Source organism: Bemisia tabaci, unplaced genomic scaffold, assembly GCF_918797505.1.
Source record: "Bemisia tabaci unplaced genomic scaffold, PGI_BMITA_v3".
NCBI lineage: Eukaryota > Metazoa > Arthropoda > Insecta > Hemiptera > Aleyrodidae > Bemisia > Bemisia tabaci.
The window spans coordinates 188-20537 of record NW_027311782.1 but is presented as its reverse complement, the minus strand read 5'-3'; the positions used below and the strand labels follow the sequence as shown (position 1 = coordinate 20537).

The 20350-nt window shown below is 38.2% G+C and overlaps 2 protein-coding genes across 8 annotated transcripts in view; one reads left to right on the top strand and one right to left on the bottom strand.

The window, feature by feature from the left end:
- LOC140223726 (KICSTOR complex protein ITFG2-like) overlaps positions 1 to 14054 on the top strand; it is a 48605-nt gene extending 34551 nt beyond the window's left edge. For 3 of the 7 annotated variants that reach the window (XM_072305953.1, XM_072305954.1, XM_072305955.1), the window contains exons 5-6: positions 2975 to 3025; positions 4999 to 5045. In XM_072305953.1, the coding sequence (XP_072162054.1) occupies positions 2975 to 2989 (15 nt within the window). In that variant the 3' untranslated portion in view covers positions 2990 to 3025; positions 4999 to 5045. Of the gene's footprint in view, positions 1 to 2974; positions 3026 to 4998; positions 5454 to 14024 lie in introns of those variants that run through there. The other 4 variants (XM_072305951.1, XM_072305950.1, XM_072305952.1 and 1 more) reach the window with 2 other exon arrangements.
- Positions 6570 to 15360, bottom strand: LOC140225918 (adenosylhomocysteinase-like). The gene is made up of 3 exons (XM_072305957.1): positions 15139 to 15360; positions 12583 to 12777; positions 6570 to 6794 (listed from the first exon to the last, which is right to left on the bottom strand). Exons 1-3 carry the CDS (start codon positions 15325 to 15327, stop codon positions 6663 to 6665), a joined length of 516 nt encoding a protein of 171 aa, XP_072162058.1. The 5' UTR covers positions 15328 to 15360; the 3' UTR covers positions 6570 to 6662.
- Between the last annotated feature and the right edge of the window lie 4990 nt (positions 15361 to 20350).

Below are 20350 nucleotides of genomic sequence, written 5' to 3'. Positions count from 1 at the left end.
TTTTACTATTGGCGCAAGCTAAAAAAGACTTGACACTACTCACCACTTAATTTCCAGTGATTCGAGCAGGTAAAGGGTGTAAGTTGTTATGAACTTTACAGCTGCGAAGAAAGATTAACAACATTTGCCTACTTGGTGATAAATCTATTAGTCAGATGTTGTTAAAATTCTTATACGGACAGCTGTCTGGCATTGAGTAAGGTACTGTTTGTGGGTGGGTTCACGAAATCCTTAATATATTTTTGCTCAAATGCTGAATGCAATTATACAAATCTCACTTAAAGGTGTTTGCTGTGTTACAACAAACTATCTTTTAAGGTTGCGTTTACTACGACTTTCTTGAATTCTCTGTGCTCTTCCCAGCATTACCATAATTGCCGGCTTCTGTTAGTATTTTGTGACTTTTTCATCATGAGTTCTGTCAGTAGGCGGATTTTTGAAAAGTGAAAATGGCTGACAAAGCTCCGTCTTGTCTTTCGAATAAAAGATCAACTGGACCTGCCAAATAAGGCTTTAGAGATCAGTCAAGCGTAACTTTTTTGAGTCAATGAGAGTGATTTTTATACAACTTGTGCAGATAGGAACCGAGCCAGAGAGAGTTCAGTAATAACAAGGAAGGGGATTTTTACAGTTTTCTTGTACCATGGAAGGCAACGTAAAGAATGGTCCATCAGTATACATCCCAGTTAAGAATTTAAATTCATCCGAAGTTTTGCTTTTTCCGTTGCAAAATGTGAATCGGTTCGTTTTAAAAAATTTTAATTTTTCTGATGACCACCCGCGATTTTTTTGGATAAAAGTGTCAAGGAAGGTCTCTAGATTGAGAAATTGAAAACCGCAAAATCGTAAGTGGGGCCGTTTTTTTTAAATTCGACTTTTTCTATTTTTAAGGGTAAAATGGCGGCAAAAGCCAATGTGTGACCACCAAAACCCACCGCCATCCGGTCAAATTAAGTTAAAATTCTATGTATGTTAGTCGTTGACATGTAAATGGGTGTCCTCAAAAGTTTCAAACCCTCCCTCAAAGAATTGCACCCCCTCATGCGGTGTTGCCAAGTTATATACCCGATAATGACGCGGCACACAGGGCGATGTAGATTTTGAATTGCGATCATCACCAAAAATCATGAAAACACTTACCATTATACACTGTGTGGATAATTTTAGATTCAATTCGATAAAATCGTACGCAGTTGCCATACTTCCGTTTTTTAAAATTGCAAAATTTGGCCAGAAAATGTCAAATTTTTTATTTGATTAAAACCAGTAAATGCTTATTTTTCAGCGACATTATCAAAATACGGAGCTTTAATATCTTTTAAAGGAAATTCAAGATTCATTAATTAAAAAGGTACTTTTCGTCCTGTATGCAAGTTTGCCAAAAACTTATAAATAGCAACAAAAATTCCCTCCGCACGGGAGATGAATCTTGGGCGGTCTAGATTTGATATGGGTGTACTCTTTTTATATACTAAATAAGATAGGAGTTATCTTCTCTTCTCTTTGCAAAATGTAAGTGAAAAATTGTTCAAATTTTACTTTTTGATTCCGAGGCAAATTCTGAGAACCTCAAAAACACGCACCTGGCACAGTTAATACACGGAAATGAACAAGCAAAGCTATCTCAGTCATGAACCTCTAAACTTCATTTCCCACACTATGATATTTTTGCTGTTACTTTCAATTTTTCGAAATCTGGAACAAATAGATAAAACTTGAACCCATCATCATTGTATCATTGTTTGTCGTATCATTCGTGAACCCTGAAGTTTTTTCTCTTTATAGCTGGACTCCAAGAGATCGGGGCTTCAATTCTTTGCGAACGTCAGTAAAATTTCTAAACGGTTCGTGTTTACTACTTACTCGTGAATTATTAAAAACTATTTTTCCTCATTTTTCTTTGGATATTAAGGGGGGGGGGGGGATCCAAATGTTACACTTTCGGTCAGGAACAATAACATTGGGAATTATTTTCAAACCAAATATGCTCGTCGATTTGTTTGTACTTATTTTCATGTATCAGCTGCGTTCCCTAATTGATGTTCAGTGACTTTGACAACGTCTCATTTTATGTAAAAATTCTTCAGTTAATAGTCTATCAATTGATAATGTCGCTGAAAAATAAGCATTTACTGGTTTTAATCAAATAAAAAATTTGACATTTTCTGGCCAAATTTTGCAATTTTAAAAAACGGAAGTATGGCAACTGCGTACGATTTTATCGAATTGAATCTAAAATTATCCACACAGTGTATAATGGTAAGTGTTTTCATGATTTTTGGTGATGATCGCAATTCAAAATCTACATCGCCCCGTGTGCCGCGTCATTATCGGGTACGTAACTTGGCAACACCGCATGAGGGGGTGCAATTCTTTGAGGGAGGGGTTGAAACTTTTGAGGACACCCATTTACATGTCAACGCCTAACATACATAGAATTTTAACTTAATTTGATCAGATGGGGGTGGGTTTTGGTGGTCACACATTGGCTTTTGCCGCCATTTTACCCTTAGAAATAGAAAAAGTCGAATTTAAAAAAAAAACGGCCCCACTTACGATTTTGCGGTTTTTAATTCCTCAATCTAGAGACCTTCCTTGACACTTTTATCCAAAAAAATCGCGGGTGGTCGTCAGAAAAATTAAATTTTTTTAAAACAAACCGTGAGACTTACAACAAGGTCAAAATCACTAATACACTCAATTTTATTGAAAATGTGCCTGGGTTCCTTTCAGTAAACTCAGATTAAATGATTGATTGAATTTAATTGAAGTTTCGACTGTGTTAAGAGAAATCATGCAAGCAGCTTTAACCTCATTTTAGCCCTAGGAGAGCCTGGAGAGGTATGAAATTTTGGGAGAGGCATAGAGAAGACACAAATGAGATAAAGTCTGGTGATATTAATTAATGAAATGAGCAGTATACATTTACGTATAAGATTCAACTAACAGTCTTATGGTTTGGCATTCCGTATAGGTGCGAGTGAACTGAAATCGTACATCCCGGCACATTTGAAAGGTTGTGGAGGTAACTTTAAACTTTCAATATTATTAAAACAATAAAAATAATGAGAAGAACTTGATCAAAGAAACTGTCATTGGGGAAGGCTCGTTAAGTTTTAAGATTGTATTTAAAACAATAAAAATAATGAGAAGAACTTGATTAAAGAAACTGTCATCGGGAAAGGCTCGTTAAGTTTTAAAATTGTATTTGATTTAGTAACTGCGTAGAGTGAACGATTGATCAAAAATTAGGATAATTTAGATACACTTCATTTCAATTTCCTAAACACCCGATGAAATTACTGCAAATGCACTGCATACAGCATGCATGACACTGATAACTTGAAGCTCGGACACTTTCTCGAATAATTAATAGTTACAAGTAAACAAAATCACACAAGCTCACGACAAAAAATAACCGTTTCGATACGCAGCACTATTGGGCAGTATTCATATAAGCCATACAGCCCACGCTAGCCAATGTCAGCAACTTCTTAACTTTATTGTCGGAATCAAGAACCCTTTAGACGGTTCTAGTTTTGATTTAATTCGTTCCGATCAATGAAAACTAACATAAAGAGGGAAATAATTAACTAAAGAATCGAATACTGTGAGCTATTTAACCTTACTGTAATTAAAATCTATCACTGAGCAGTAATTTTTATTACGGAAAGTTGGTACTGTGCTATACAGCCCGCGCAGTTTAGTAAATCTGTAATGCTAAATCTGTATTCTTATTTTTGAACCTGTAGTATCAGTTGGTGATTGAGTATAGATTGTAACCTAAATCGGCACTAAAGAATAATTGCTAGTGCAATATGCATATTTGTGTACAAGAACACCTGTAATGGCTATTCTAGAACAAAGTGTTGCTGATTCAGCATTATATTCCTTACTTAATCAGCAATCAATAAAAATTACTAGAACAGTATTTATTTTTGGTCTAAAACTGGTGCTAATAATGGGCCTGTTGCAAACTTTTGCTAGAGCAAAACTAAGAGTTGTTTCCTACAGATAATGCCTCAAAAATCACGATGAGCGCATCGGCAAAGTCTGAAATGCACTCATAACTTCACAATCTGCGTAAGAAATTTGCGGTTTTTTGAGCTTCCCGCTTCGAAAACGATACTACGGTACAGGTGAACATTTTGTTAGAGGAGTCGTTCCATTGGCGACAATACTCATTATGGCCGACGCCAGTCCGCCAAAACACGTGTGATGGGACGAGATAACACCTGAACAGGATTAAACCATATAACAATCGGCGTGTTTACGTTCATATTTTCCTCGCCCGCCTTAATTGACCTTGAACTCTCCTCGAATTACGCGAGGAACTGCGCAAGCGTCGGCCATGATGAATATTGCCGACGATGGAGCGACTCCTCTAACAAAATGTTCACCTGTGCAGTAGTATCGTTTTTGAAGCGGGAAGCTCAAAATAACGCAAATTTCTTACGCAGATTGTGAATTTATGAGTGCATTTCAGACTTTGCCGATGCGCTCATCGTGATTTTTGAGGCATTATCTATAAGAAACAACTCTTCATTCTGCTCTAGCAAAAGTTTGCAACAGGCCCATTATGATTTAGTTTTAGCTTTGGCGATGCACGAAAACGCTAAAGTGTAAATCAGGAAGATTTTACATTCGTATTTGAGCAAACTATGATAGCTACTTCAAAATTGGGCGTGGTTAATTTAATTACAAAATAAAATGCAAAATTACAAACACAATATTTCCTAATTGAGTATAACCATTTTTTTCCGTGCGACTTCAGCAAACTGTTGATGTCTAATAAAAGCCAAACAGGTAGTCAAATCAACTTGAAAGTTTGGTTCTTTACTAAGCTATGCATGTACACTAAGTATGCCAAATTTCATAAAATTCTGAGGGAGTTACTTTTTCAAAGTGGCACCAGTTGGCATGGAATGACCCCTTCAGTTGTATTTGAAGTAAATCTTCCAGGTCATTGTGTAATTGTTTTGAGTTATTTTTCTTCAGGTACTTGTGTATTACGAAATAAATTTGCCAACCCTTGTGACGAAAAACTTCTTCTCAAAATGCAATGAAGACAAAGATTTGAAGGAGATGGTCAATCATTGGAACCAGAGGCAGCTTGCTAAACTAGTTTCATCTTGCCTTTACAAGAAACGCTATTCTTGACGTCAGAATAGCCTTTGGTGAAAACGCAAAAGCACTCAGCTCATGACTGCAGTTGGCCTTGATAACTTGACATTAAATCCTGTTACAGGAATGAAAGTGCATCAATCGAAGTCTGCTAATCTTTTCGACCCAAATGCTGCAAAGGAGCCTCCTCCCTCTTCTTGTAAATGCCAACTTCAAACCAGATTTTGCACCTTAAAAATACTTGTGTGTCATTTACGTGTTTGTGTTAATCCAAATTTACCTCTTGTCTATGTCTTATACCCAAGGTGATAAAATTAGCAACGCAAGCAGATGAGTCTTCCATCTTCTACTGTAAGTCTTTTAACACTACGTCATTTTACTAATGACTTCCAAAGAAGAATTTTCTTCGCTCATCCAAGCCCATAACTCACCCAGAAAGATTTAGTTTGCAGAAAGGCGATTGTAAAATGGCCAGAAGTCCACCCTGTAAAGAGGCCACCTGTGAATTGCCAAGAATGTAGCCCAGCAACATTGCTTGGCAACTGTGCATGACCATTGGAGCAACACAATTTTTGAAACATATCTCCTCATTGTCAGACAACAGTGCATTCATATTTGTTCCTCTTAATTATTGCAAGAATGTTGCAAGCAATATTACTGGCAACTATGTTAAATTTCATTAAAACCTCTGACAAAATGAAAATGACCCGAATGAAATGGTGAATGGTAATACAACATCTTGAGTCAGAGAGAGTTACTCAGTGTGAGACATGTCTTGATAATATTCCATAGTTACATTAGCAATATTGCTGCAACATTTGCTCACAAACGTGGAAATGTGTTTCAAAGGTGACATTGCCTCATGAGATTCCCACCCTCCACTGCAATGTTGCAGCACGGAATTGGAATTCTTGATGACTCAGGAATTATAATTTTTCTCCTTACAATCTCAAAATTAACAATGCATAACTCAAGGATAGAAATCAACCCAAAAATTAGGGGAGACTCACAAAAAGATTTAAATTAATTCGCTGAGCGAGATCATTTCTCTATATCTGTAAATAGTTCATACAGTCCAAAAGTAAATTTTTTACTGTCTAGTTTACAAACTTGGGATTTTTCCAATTTCTAGGAACGTGGTATTGATTACTTTTCATGAAAAACATTTGTATGCTGACCACTCAGAAAATCCTAGAAAAGCATCTTGAGCGAGGAAGTGAATTGTGTTTGTTAAATGGAATGAAGATTTCTATTTTAAGTTTTCCCTGCAGCAATTTAATTTTGAGTCCCGTTTTTATCTAATTCTTTGCTTTTTAAACTTAGAGAAGTTACTTCGTTTGCCAAGATAAGGACCATAAATTTTACCAAAGTAAAATTCGAGGAACTGTAGAGATATTTCATTTTCTATCCTCTATAAAGACTTCTGAAAGAATAAAATTTAAAAATGCACGGTGGAAAAACGTTATATTTATTGAATTAAAGTCTCATGGTTTATATCAAAATAAAGAAAAAATAATTACATCAGCAAGGAAAATAACTTAATACCGGTAATAATCAGGTTTGAATGGTCCATCTTTCGGCACCCCAAGGTATTTTGCTTGGTCTGTGGTAAGTTTTGTCAATTTTACACCTAGGTGTCCTAAATGTAGGGCTGCAACTTCTTCGTCCAACTGCACAGAAAGAATTGATAAACCGTAAATGTAAAGGAAGTGCAAAGTGGAGTGCAATTAAGAACTTATATTCCTGACTAAGCCATGAAAACACCCATATCAGCATGGGAAAACCAGCAGAGCATGACCTATGTCTAAAATGAGCCGCAGATAGTAATTTTTATCAAAGTAAAACTGTCAAATTATGGAAACTACGAATTTTTCCCGTGCTCCTTAAGTGTGACTAATAAACTTGAGTTACTTCGTCATGCTAATACCAAAAACTTCCATTGACTTTTTATCGTAAGGACAGATAGCTACCCAGTCAAGCCTATGAGATCTGAGACGGGAAGCAGAGACTCTATACTTAAATACAAGCACCTCGTATCGGCCCTCTGTGTGCTATTGGAAAATTTATATTATGATATCTCTGCAAAATCTCAACAGAACCCAAAAACCTTCGCCCTCCAGATCGCAGCATTGGTTTTCTCACATAAATGCAAAATTTTGGGCTGATTCATCAACAAATAAATTAATAATTGCCAATTAATTGTTATTCGAAGTTGGAAGGGGTTTTTTACACCTCCCTCAAAGCATAGCTGCACTTTTTAATGAACCACTAGACAAAGTACGAATTTCAGCATTCTGACAAATGTTTCTTCACCAAAATTTCACGTAAAACACGATGCGCACAACGAAAATTACCGAAATCAATACCTTACGAAGATATTTAATGATTCTTAATGCATGAATTCAAACCACCCGCTCATGAAAACTCAATGCTCTACGTGATTCACATCGCATGCTAAACGTTATCATAAACGTCTCTGCGATTAAAAAATCTGGCAACATCAATCTTGACGCTGTGGCTCAGCTATAGCAAATTACTTATAGTTTGAAAAACACATGGTGGGAAATGAACATTGCTTGATTGAGAAGCTTGCTGAAACTGTCGTACTCGTAAAGCGCAATTTGACTCGCGTAGAGCTTTGAGTTTCTTGTGAGCGGGCAGTTCAAATTCCTCGTAACCAATGTGAAATAAAAATGTTAATATCTCCGTTAGAAGTTGGTTTCAGTAATTTTCGTTGCGCGAATTGTGTTCTACGTGAAATTCTGGTTAAGAAACATGTATCAGAATGCTTAAATTCGTACCTTGTCTAGTGGTCCATTGTGTCATTGCTTTCTCCTAATTTCAAGGATCGTTATGGAAGAAAGGTTAGAAACTTTACTTACTCTTACTTTAGGATGCTAAATACTGATGAGTGGAATTTTGTAAAAACGAAAAAAATAGAGAGTAGAAGAAGTATAAATAAGACCCAAAATGAGGGATCATCACTGGCTATGGCAAACTGTTTCTTTCCTTTAGACAGTAAATGATTGGTGCTTGTATGGAATGGGATACAAACCTAAACTAGAAATAAAGAAATGTTGTAGCATGTACTTGCCATCCTTCCTAGATGCATGCCTATTTGGAGCCTTAACTGAGGCCTTCAGCTTTTACAGGTACCTTCAGATTAACTTGGAAGAATGAAGCGGGAATTCAGGATTTGAACCGGAAAATCGCGAAAATTTGGACTTCGCGCCGAGGAGCGGGCCTCTTAGTTTTGATTCTTTTTCTAATTCTATAATAGCACCACCTAATTTTATAATCGCACCAATAAATTAATTTTTTAGAGGAAAGATTGAGTCTGCCAATTTTGGTAATGATCACTAATTTTGAGTCCTACGCATTTGTAAACAAAGTTCAATTCATTCATCTGCAATTTCATTCTCAAAATTGTTTTTACATTTTCAGTAAATACTGCTCTCTAGCATTATTATTCCTGCGTAAGAACTTAGTATAGAGTTCCCATTCTTCCTTTCATAAAAACCAATGAAATTTAATCAGAAAAAAAGTAATAGCGCAATTGAAAAGAAAAGGAATACTCATAGATTTCAGGGGGTATGGTGGTCATTACCAGATTAAATTTTTATCACTGGAACTGGCAACCCTTTTTTTTCCTTTGCTGCATACCATAAAATGCGTTCTATCACCTTCATAAATTTCAAATAAGTTAACTGTATTAAAACTGAGAATGCAACCTTTCAAATAGTGCTACAGTCGGCCCCGCTTAATTGGGACACTGGTTAATCGGGACAACCGCTTTATTGGGACAAAATCGCTCGGGACGGAATCTTTTATATACTACCAATGTACCAATAGAAAACTTCGTTTTGCCGGGACGGAAGTGTCCCAATTAAGCGGGGTCGACTGTATTGGCATTTTCATAGCTTCATTAGTTTTCACCAAAAATAAGGAAACACGTCTCTTTTATAAGCCCATTAAGTCCTCAGAAAATCGGCGAAAAACCGGGAAAGAACCGGGGACGAGAACGTGGGAAAAAACTTGACACCCTGAATAAGAAGGATCTTAGAAATTCGCATTAGCATAATAATTCCGGATATTAGCAAATTTCAAAGGCAAATACAGGGTGATCCAAAAGTCCCTTCCACTCCCTCTAACGTCTGTTTGAAACTTGGCAGATGTTCCTAGGTCAAAGGGAGCTACTTTATGGTCCCCCCTTAAATCAGGGGGCCCCTTGGGGGGGGGGGGGCAATGGACCCTAACTTTTTTTTAAATGGGAAGACCCCCCCCCCCTTTGTGATTTCTCGGTCGAAAGAGCATAAAAAGAAATATTTTCGTGTAAACTCAAAGTTAATTTCTCAAACCGTTTCAAAATGGCGGTCGAAAATTGACACCTTGGTTTTTTGTCAATGGATTCACTTAAAACTCGGTACCACGGGCGTATTTTGACACGCGAGAAACGAATTCAATGTTAGATTTTTTAGAAAACCAAAATTTCCAAACTGGCCGACACTAAAATTGCAAAATTGCCGAAAATGAGTATTTTTTTTTAGAACTACTAACTTCAAATGTGTTAATCCCTTGCCAAAATACCTCCGAATCCCAAGTTTCAGGCAAATCCATCAGCAAAAAACCGAGGTGGCAGTTTTTGGCTGATTTGAACTTTAACCGGCGGCCATTTTGGAAATTTCGCTGTTAATGAAAATCTAACGTCAAATTCGTTTTAATGTCAAAATACTCCTAAATACCGATTTTCGCACAAATTCATTGACAAACAACCGGTGTCAATTTTCGGCCATTTTTAACTTTAATCGGCCGCCATTTATGTACGGTTGGAGGTATTGGCCTTGGGTTTGTGAGAAGTTTTCTTTCTTCATGCTCTTTCGGACGAGAAATCATGAAGAGGGTATTCCCATTATAAAAAAAAAAAGTTAGGGTCTGTTGCCCTCCATGGGGGCCCCTTCGAAAATTTTAGGGGGCTAAAAAGTAGCTCCCTTTGACCTAGGAACATACATCTTTACCTGAATTACATAAATAGTTAGAGGGGGTGGAAGGGACTTTTGAATCACCCTGTAAAATGTATTAACGATGGGTGCGCCCAGTTGTCAATTGCATAAACTCCAAGCTCACCTACTTTTTAGAAATTTGAGGACGATAGGTTAGTTGCGCTAGTCGCAGAATCGTGTTTTGACGCCTGATTTTTGTAGATCAGCTATAAATAATAAGATCTGCCCAAGCAGCAACTTTCTACGTTCAATATTAACTGAGATATTGCGCTTCGAAAAATCGGGTTTTGACGACGCTATCCACCGCGGTAGTGACACCCTTGATTGCTTCCACCTTCCTTTCATTTGACAGAAAGACACAAAGTTTCACTGGTTCTTCAAAGTTAAGCTCTGTTAAAGGAAATAGGGAAGCAACCTAGAGTGTCACTACCGCAGTGGAAGATTTCATACACTGAAGTTTTCAAAGCACGATATCTCGGTTTATATTGAACGTAAAAAAGTGCAGCTTGGGCAGATCTTTTTATTTTTAGCTTACCTACAAGAATGAAGCATCAAAACTTGATTCTGTAACCAGCGCAAGAGACCCAATTTATTGGAGCTCCACGCTCCATTTTCAACAGTATCACGACTGGTCCTTGGTTGATTGATCAACCAAGCAAAAATCACAAGTTTAAATTCTGCACCTCAAAAAATCAGAATTATTCATTAGATTTTTGAAAGGGCTTTGAACACATCTTGAAGGACATGTCGGACATCAGCAATTTCCTCAGTAAGCAAGAAGGATTAAGAAAATCAACACTGCAACAAGACAAGGCGCTCACACAAGACAAGCTCAAAATACGCAACTTCGAGCTCGTTTTTCATGGGTAACAATTGTTCGACAAAAACGGGGGAAATTCCTGTGAACTCTATGCTCTCTCTAGTTTTTAAAATACAGGAATTTAACATTACTAACAATCTCCGTCCGTGTTGACTGCAATCAAACAAGAACTGCAATGAGCTTGTTTAGTAATGTTAAATTCCTGCTTTTCTAAAAACAAGCAGGAATTTTCCCCGATTTGTTTGAACAGTATTAACCGACAAAAAACGAGTTCAAAGTTGCGTAATTTGAGCTCCTACTGAAACGCGCTTCAGAGGGTCACTTAAAATGGTTGCGGCGAATGCTCCTCAGAGATTGGTCACACTCGTTGAGTTGATTCTGCAGCGTCCCAAGTCAGCACGCAATGTCCTGCAGCCCTTAGGGCTACAGGACGCTGCAGAGTTAACTCAACAAGTGTGGCCATTCTCCAATGGGCGTTCACCGCGACCATTTTAGTGACCCTTCGACGCGCATTTCAGTAGGAGCTCAAAATACGCAACTTTCAGCTCGTTTTTCGTGGGTTACTGTTGTTGAAAAAATCGGGGGAAATTCCTGTGAACTTGGTGCACTCTCTAGTTCTTAAAAATACAGGAATTTAACATTACTAAACAATCCGTTTGTCAGTAAATTTTGAAAAAGTTGTAAAAGTTTTAAAACAGTTAAATCAATTTCAGAACCTCAAGAGATACTCCAATGGGTTTCAATTTTAAAGGAAAGCTTTCTTCAAAGTTTTGTTAAGGTATTTCCACTATCCATTACACAAATATTCCATTCTAGAATAATTAAAAGATAAAATAAACCGAAGTCTTGTGATTTGGATGATTACAAACTTTATCAGATTGCACAATTTAGTCACCTTACTTGTACTTTCCAGTCCTGATTGATTGAAAGCCCTTTCTTTTTAAACAACAATGATCATTTTGAGCTCAATACAAAGCTCATCCTCAGATTAAAGCTGATCACAATCAAGTCCAAGAGTTGAAAAAAACAAAAGAAGAAGTAACGGAAAAATTAAAATAAGAAAACCAAATTAAGACTATTCTTTGATGTTTACGTGAATTCGTTGTGATCAGTACTCCATCTGGTGGTGAGGAATGGCAGTAATACCAGGGGTGCCACTTCGCTTTCGATCCGAGTATTCAGCAGCTTGTCTAAGTTCTTCCTCTTCTCAATTTGCAGCTGTTCTAAATGTTTCTGATATTACTGTCATTCCTTACCACAGGATGGAGTACTGATCACAACACAATCACCTGAATGTCGAATGGGTTTTAGCCTTAGTTTTGTTTTTGTTATTTTATTTTAAATTTTAATTTGTCCTTTTTTTTGTTTTTGACAAGTTTTGCACACGATCGCAATCAGATTTAACCTAAAGATGAGTTCTGTATTAAGCCAAAATAATCATTTGTCGCTTAAGAAGAAAAACCATTCGATCAATCAGGACCGAAAAAACAGGTAAGGTAACCAAAATCTTGTGAAATCATAGAAAACTCAAAAGAAATTGCTGAACATGGAGCTTCAAGAAATTAGCATCATTGCTTCAGAGTATTCAGATCTTAATTAAAGTCAAGTTTTTAAAAAATTTCGGAAATTTTTTTATACCTTCTTCGGAAGCATGTGAACACCAACTAAATAGTCTTTCGGCTTGGTCCAAAGTTCTATTTGAGCTAAGGTTTGATTGGTAAATGAGTTGCTCATAACAAATGATGGATGACCCATTGCACAACCCAGGTTGACTAACCGACCTTCAGCTAACAGGATGACGTGCTTCCCATTGGATAATTCAAAACGATCAACCTGCAAATCACACACTTATAGAAAAAGCAATTGAAATTTTGGACCCCCTACATCCATTGCATAATATTCATTTTCTCTGATTACGCCCTTCCTTATCAGATGATTTTACCAAAAATGACCTGAGGAAGTGTTAAAATGCAAAATCTCGCTGCTTGTGGTTGATTTGGTGGCATGAGTGATCTTGTGTGCTGGTTACACACTCAAATTCCCATCACTTTCCGATCAAATGGTGACTGGTGCGCACCATCTACCATCAAATTTCTGCGGCCTGCAAAAATTTGATGGTAGATGATGGAACTGTGGGGCTCATCCTTCATCTGATTTTCACACAACCGTGCTTATTTTATGCTTATTTCAATCAACACGCTGTTTTAACTAATTTTACTCATCAATATAGATAACTCTCGACCGCCATCTTGGTCATCATTTTGATTGGAATTTGAGGGAAATTTAAGCGTGAAACCAGGCCATTGGGACTCAGAACATACCAGGTCTCAGCATGGAATAAATAGACTACGTCAACAGAAGCGAAAGCAAACGGCATTTTTATGACATTGAAATGAAAGTAAGTCAACAAGTACTGTTAGTGTCTGCGGCATATCAACGTTCTGGAGAGGCCGAATAATAACAGATACAGACGTTTTTAGGAATTAAAAGAGGTTTCTTACACTAATTTACCGTTCATCCGGAGGAGTACTGTAAAGTTGCCTAAAATTTTATGTTCGGTTCCAATTTTATAATCGTAGGTTAGCCTCCAGTCAGGTTTCAATAAGTATGAAGATTGACCGACCCTGGGAAAAAAAATGTTAACATTGGTTCTTACGGAGCTTTAGCTTCTGTTGACGTAGTCTATTTATTCTATGGTCTCAGCGCACACCGTTAACTTTTAAAAATCATTACTTCGGTCCAAATTGCTTCCACAGGATTACTTGGGCATGTTTTAAAGATTAGACGGTCTTAAAAAAAAAAAAAAAAAATATGGTTTTGTCATTCTATCCTCTAAATGCCGCAGCTCAAAATGTAAAAAAATTTATATTTTAGTTGCGGCAACGTGGCAACAATGGATGATTTAAAAACTGACCGATTTCAATAACATTAGCTAAAAAGTGATAACTTTTCCTACACTTTGGGACCAAGATAATTTCCTTTTGTCAAACCGTTCACAAAATATGCAAGTTTAAATTTTGAACTTTAGACTCCTCCCCCCCCCCCCCTAACTAATCTATTTCAAAAATTGTCTGTTTTAGGGACTCAGAAAGTGATCCTCTATCAACCCTGAAAATATTTCGAAGATTTGGCTGAGGTTGAAAATGGCCAATTTTGAATAAGGTGCTTTCAGGAGGTTGTGTTTATTTTTCCGACAAAATAAACCACATCCATGTCCCTAAAGATTTTTAATTGATTTTACTTGACACGGCAATCATTTACAGTAGTATCAGCATTGACCTAATCATCGGTTTTTTTTTTAATAATCATCGAGCCAAAGTTGAACATAGTTTTTCTGTTCCTGAGGAGCAGTTTTTCAATTTTAAGATACCTTTCACCATCAAATATAGGATTTTGGAATGGGTTAGGTTATGGGTGTATTAGCTAATATTGTTTACATTTTAATGAAGGAACTTACAGTAGATACACATGATGACATGACATCATACCTCATTTTACTTATCTTTACAAACAGTACCAAGAAGATATGTGCTCATTGTACCAATATTACGAAAGTACGTTGGAAAGGAAGGACGCACGTTACATTAGGGTGCGGCTTATACGTATGCTAAAAAAAAGTTGGAAAAGTTCAGCTCCCCGGTTTCCAATAGGTGCCAATACATAAAAAATAATTCCGGTAAAGTTTCAGACCGATCGGAGTATTTTTGGAACTTCCTCTGGCGACGTTTATATAAAAAAAATTGTGTTTTTAAATTTTGCCACTGAATAGCCCACGCTGTGATCAAATATAGCTTTTTTCTGCAAGAAAAGCGCATCGTAGCGAAAAAGTGCATATTTACAAAATTAAAGACCGTGGAATTTTCATAAGAATCATATTAGATATGAAGACAAGTTTTAAAAAAATCACCAGTAAAATTCATCCATCGGGACAGCTCCTCTCTAAGCTCAGAAAAATGCGCCTCCACTCTGACAGTATATGCAAAAAAAAAAAATTCGATTTTTATAATGAAACATCACCAGCGGAAGTTCTAAAAATACTCCGATCAATCTGAAACTTTACAGGAATTATTTTTTTATGTATTGGCACCTATTGGAAATCGGAAAGACGAACTTTTCCAACTTTTTTTTTTTGCATACAAATAAGCCGCACCCTAGCAATACATGCGTACATAAGAAGGAGCTTCTAACACAAACCTGTTCCTTGATGTTCACTTTTTCTACACAATTTTTCTCCAGCCAGTTAACATCAATTTCACAGTCAAAATGACCTATATTACAGATTATTGAGTCTTCTCGCATGTGAAGGAAGTGGTCTCCAGTAATAATACTTTTGCAACCAGTAGTTGTTACAAATATTTGTCCCTCTTTGCAAGCCTCATCCATTGTGGTAACCTGTATTCATAGGAAGATGAAATTAAGAAAAGAAAAATCCAATTGGAAATAGTCCATTTTTGAAGGGCTGAAATCGTGCAGGGTCATTTTACCACTAACATACCAAGGAGTCTACTGAAGTTTTTCAAAAGAATTAAAGTTCTTTCCGATTACTTTATTGTGGCACATGTCTTGAAAATTAAGGAATTAGTACAGTGGCATGTAAATTTATTGATTGGTTGTCTTTGGCTTATAGTCTTGTTAGGTCAGAGAGTATCAGCTGATACAATTTGCTTCAACAAGTCTCATTAAAATCAGATAATGATTAATTTTGCTTGGAAAGAACAAAAACATAAAATCTTCATTGGCAAAAGGAATTAAGAAATTGAGTTATGAATTACAGCATTGAATATTTTAAGAAAGTAAGTGAGGCCGGGCTGACCGGCGAGACGTCCGCAAGGGGCCAAGGCACCTGGCAACTGCCGTCGTACACCATGAAGTTGGACCGTGCTCCTTAACCTCAAATCATTGACACATTGTGTATCCGCTATATTCCCGCAAGGCTCAACGGCCATCTGACAGCCAACGGTAGGTCCTATCAAAGCCTGTGGCAGACGCTGCAAAGCACGAATTTTCGAAGCACGGCCATGCCTCTACCGAGTTGGACTGTGTTGTTGCAATCTTCACTGATAGGTAGCGCTGCCAGACGCGCACACTACCAGTGACCACAGATTTTTTCACAACCCAGTCGAACAGTGCAGACGGATTACTTACTAGGTGACTATGTCCCTCCCGCACCCTGTTACCTCAAAGGGTCAGGGTATTGGAGTGGCATAGTCATCCACGGTCACGATGACTGATATTTGGGCTACATTTTGCAATTTAGAACTATAAATTCTAGCCCGGTTTGAAAACAACGTATGTGCCATAGGGTGGTTCTTATTTTTCGACTTTTCGAAAATCAGATGTCTGGTCCCCCTAAAAGTTGTCATTTGGTGTAAAAAGAACCTACAAAAAATTTCAGCCCGTTCGGCTCATCCTAATTGGTGCCGCCGGAGCCGACAAGTCTCCAAGCGGGAACTTCAAATTCCGGACAATTGCGTTTTTTCGTCATTTCACGAATTTTTTTCTCCCCTTTAAAATGTAGCTATGGCTTTGAAACTTTTTGGGGTAATATTTTTTTTAAGGTACTTTATGAAAAAAATTACACTGATAACTGATAATTGAGTGTCCTCAAATATCAGTCACCTCCGGGGATTGAACCTGGGACCTCAGTGTTGGCAGCAAACTGCCTTGACCACTACACCACTGAGGCTGACTGGCATTGAATATTTGATTACAGTTGATTTTGTAAGTTTATATCACCACAAGTTCTGAAGGAGTTTTTTTGGCAGGCTTAGATGAATACTGCTGCGATAGAATATACTGGCACACAGGATGAAAAGTAGAAAAAATGTTTCCTAAATACAGAGTGTCCCAGACTGCACGTACCAGGCTTTTTTCTCGACCATTTAGGGTCGAACAAAGTCAGAGACGGTGAGACTGTATGGGGAAATGATACTAAGGATTCTAATATTCATGGTCTGAGAGCCTCCCCCGGCCCTCATTGAGAGATAAAAAGGGGGTCGTCACACTTCAGAAGTCGGGATTTCACGTCAAAATTATGAAATAATTCAATCGGAATCAGGAAGAACGGAAAATTTTAACATAAATCAACACCAACCAAGAAATTTAAATCAATTGAAAGGGAAAAATTAAGAGCGCTCGGGATGCAAATCAGACAGCGCACCACTACTTCGATCTACTCTTTAAGAAGTCAAAAGCATTTTCAAGGTTTGCAGATATTTATTTGATTGTACTTGTGATGAGATTTAGCAACATTTTTCATACATACAAATTAATTCTTAATAAATTCCTGACTTTCTGAGCGAAAGTCGAGGGAATTTACTTGGAAAACATAAGGTAAATATTCATCTCAAATGGAAATTAAACGCTACAAAACTCTAGGGTCTGCACTTGTCTTATATGAACCTGCAGAGAAATGCAACTCAGCCTGTGCACCTATATCTGCAGTTTTCTCCAAGGAAAGCTCTTTCCTCTGAGGCCAGTTACAAGAGGGAGATGCAGCTTAGACTGCGCATCTCAACCTCAAAAGTTAGAAAATTCAACCGTCTTAACTCTGTAACCATTGACTCTAGCTAGATTCAAAAATTAAGAAGAGAAATGCTAGCTCATCCCGCTGCACCTCGATCGACGTAATAGAACCTTCACCTGACAGTCTGCTGGATTGGAACAGTCACAAACAGGCCTAGCTGAAATGCCACCATTTTCGAATCTAAAAAAAAACCAAGCTCTCGAGTTTCGTTCCTAATTTGTGAGGATGAACTATTACATTAATAAACATTATGAATTTACATCAATGGTCTTCGCCTGCTTTTGTTTAGCGATACATACGATTGAAATTGTAATACGAATATTTTAAAGTGGCAAAAAAAAAATGCAAAACACTTAAAAATGATCTGATCTGCCCAGCGCTCCTTTTCGTCGCGCCATGGTACTCGAGACGATATATTCTTTTTTCTCCTTCGCTTGCCAGCGCGCTCCGCGACGTTTCTACATGTATCAATTTGTTTGACTGCACATGAGCGTGAACATAAAAACGGGGAAAATTTCCACCTTCACATCCTGAGCCCCATTAGCGAAGCTTCTGAGGGCTACAGGACCATCTAAGTGGGATTCCTTGGGATCAATTACAGATGAGAACATCCTATTTCTCGATCTCTACGTGCATCAATTTAAAGGTCTGGCATTTTGTTGAGGGGGCTCCTTCCCCCAACTCAGAATCATTGAATCATGTAGACTGTGCATCCTGGGTTACGGAAGGCGTGACAGATTTTGAAAATTCGCATGGCACACCGATCGATAAGTGTAGAGTGCCAACCTCGATGAGTTCGTGTGACCCAAAAGCGCACATCTGCGCATAAGCAGTAGCGGCCTCAGTGAATTTTTGTCGGATTTGGAAGTTTTTTTCTCAGTTGGTAATTAGTTCGGGAAAGTGAAACCTCGCAATTCCTTATTGAAATTATATGCTCTGCAATTTTTTTCCTTAGGAATTTTGTCTGAAAATAGACTCAAAACGAGTTACTCGCGAAAAACCGAGCGCGCGACTGAATTTTCCGATGCTTCTCTGCAGTCTCTTTGAGTGCTTGGGACACACGCTCTCTCTTCTCTTCCCCCCCCCCCTCCCATCGCGGAGTTCCGAGAAACTTGTAACGCCTTGCCTAAACTAACCCGAGCCGGATGCACAGTCTATGTTATTCAATGTCTTTGCCCCAACTTCACGGGTCAGTATTTTAATCAAGGATAGGACAATTTTGGATATTTTAGTAAAGATTTCAGTTAAAATGTTCCATAAATTCTGATTTTGATTGAATAATTTCATGAGATTGATTAAATCATTTTAAAGTTCTCAGGGAAACCTCGATTTACAAAGTCAGGAGTTCAGGACCCCCTCCCCTTTTATCTCTTTAAGAACGCTCAAGGAAGGGGGGGCTTCGGGATGATGGAATTGGAATTCCTTCGGATCAATTCCTCTTTATCCCGGGGTCCTGAACTTTGTCCGACCTAAAATAACAGAAGAAAGCCTGATGTGGTAGGTCAGAGCTGTCCCATACAGGGTTATCCAAAAGTCACTGACCACCTCTGTAACTTTTTTCCACATTGAGATAAAAGTTTGAAACTTTGGCAATGTTCCTCGGTCTAAAGTAGCAACTTTTTGGTTCCCCCAAAATGTTGGGGGGCGGCCCCCCCTAAGGGGGGCGGGGGCTAACTTTTTGTTTTTAAATGGCAACCCCCCCTTTGTGATACCTTATTCGAAAGATAATAAAAAAAGAACATTTTTGGCGCAAACCGCAGGTCAAAATGTTGGTTTTTGACAAAATGGCGGAAATCTGACATCTCCGTTATTTATTGACAGATTGGCGTTAAACTCGGAATCTCAGGGTATTTCGAGACGAGAAAAACGATTCTGGCATTGGTTTTCCTGAAAAGTCGGTCCTTTTCAAAATGGCGCCGGTCAAAATGGCGGCCTAGCGCGGGAAGTGGATATTTAGGCTGCTTTTCGTTGAATTTGCATGAAACTTGGTATCCGGGGGTATTTCGGCACGAGAAGCACGAATCTTTCAATGGATATCTGAAATTCCAACAAATTTCAAAATGGCGGGAAATCAATTTTACGGCTGTTTACCGATGGATTTGCATGAAATTCGATATCGATTATTTAGTATTTCAACAATCTAATGAAAGATTCTTTTTCATCCGGCCAAAACCACCAGGATATCGAATTTCATGCGAATCCATCGGTAAACAGCCGTAAAACTGATTTCCCGCCATTTTGAAATTTGTCGGAATTTCAGATGTCCAATGAAAGATTCGTTCTTCTCGTGCCGAAATAACCCCGGATATCAAGCTTTATGCAAATCCAACGAGAAGCAGCCTAAATATCCACTTCCCGCGCTAGGCCGCCATTTTGACTGGCGCCATTTTGAAAAGGACCGACTTTTCTGGAAAACCAATGCCAGAATCGTTTTTCTCGTCTCAAAATACCCTCAGATTCCGAGTTTAACGCCAATCTGTCGGTAAATAACGGAGATGTCAGATTTTCGCCATTTTGAACTTTGACCGGCCGCCATTTTGTCAAAAATCAACATTTTGACCTGCGGTTTGCGCCAAAAATTTTCACCAGTTCGCTCTGATAAGCGGTCCGAGATGGTCGTCTCTCGATCAAACGGCTCTCTTATCTAACCCATTAATCAGTAGTGTGGCTCTACGTGTGTGCGAGTGATGTCGGACGGTGGCAGGCGCCCCCTCCACCCCGACCTTCCACGAACCGGCGGCAACAGAGTAAGATTCGACCATGAGCAAGAGCGTCAGATTCGACTTCGAGCTCAAAACCAAGCCTATCAAGCAACCCGCGGCGGCGGAGCATTGTTCGTTTATGAGCAAGATGAACGTGAACGACTGGAGCAAGAGTATC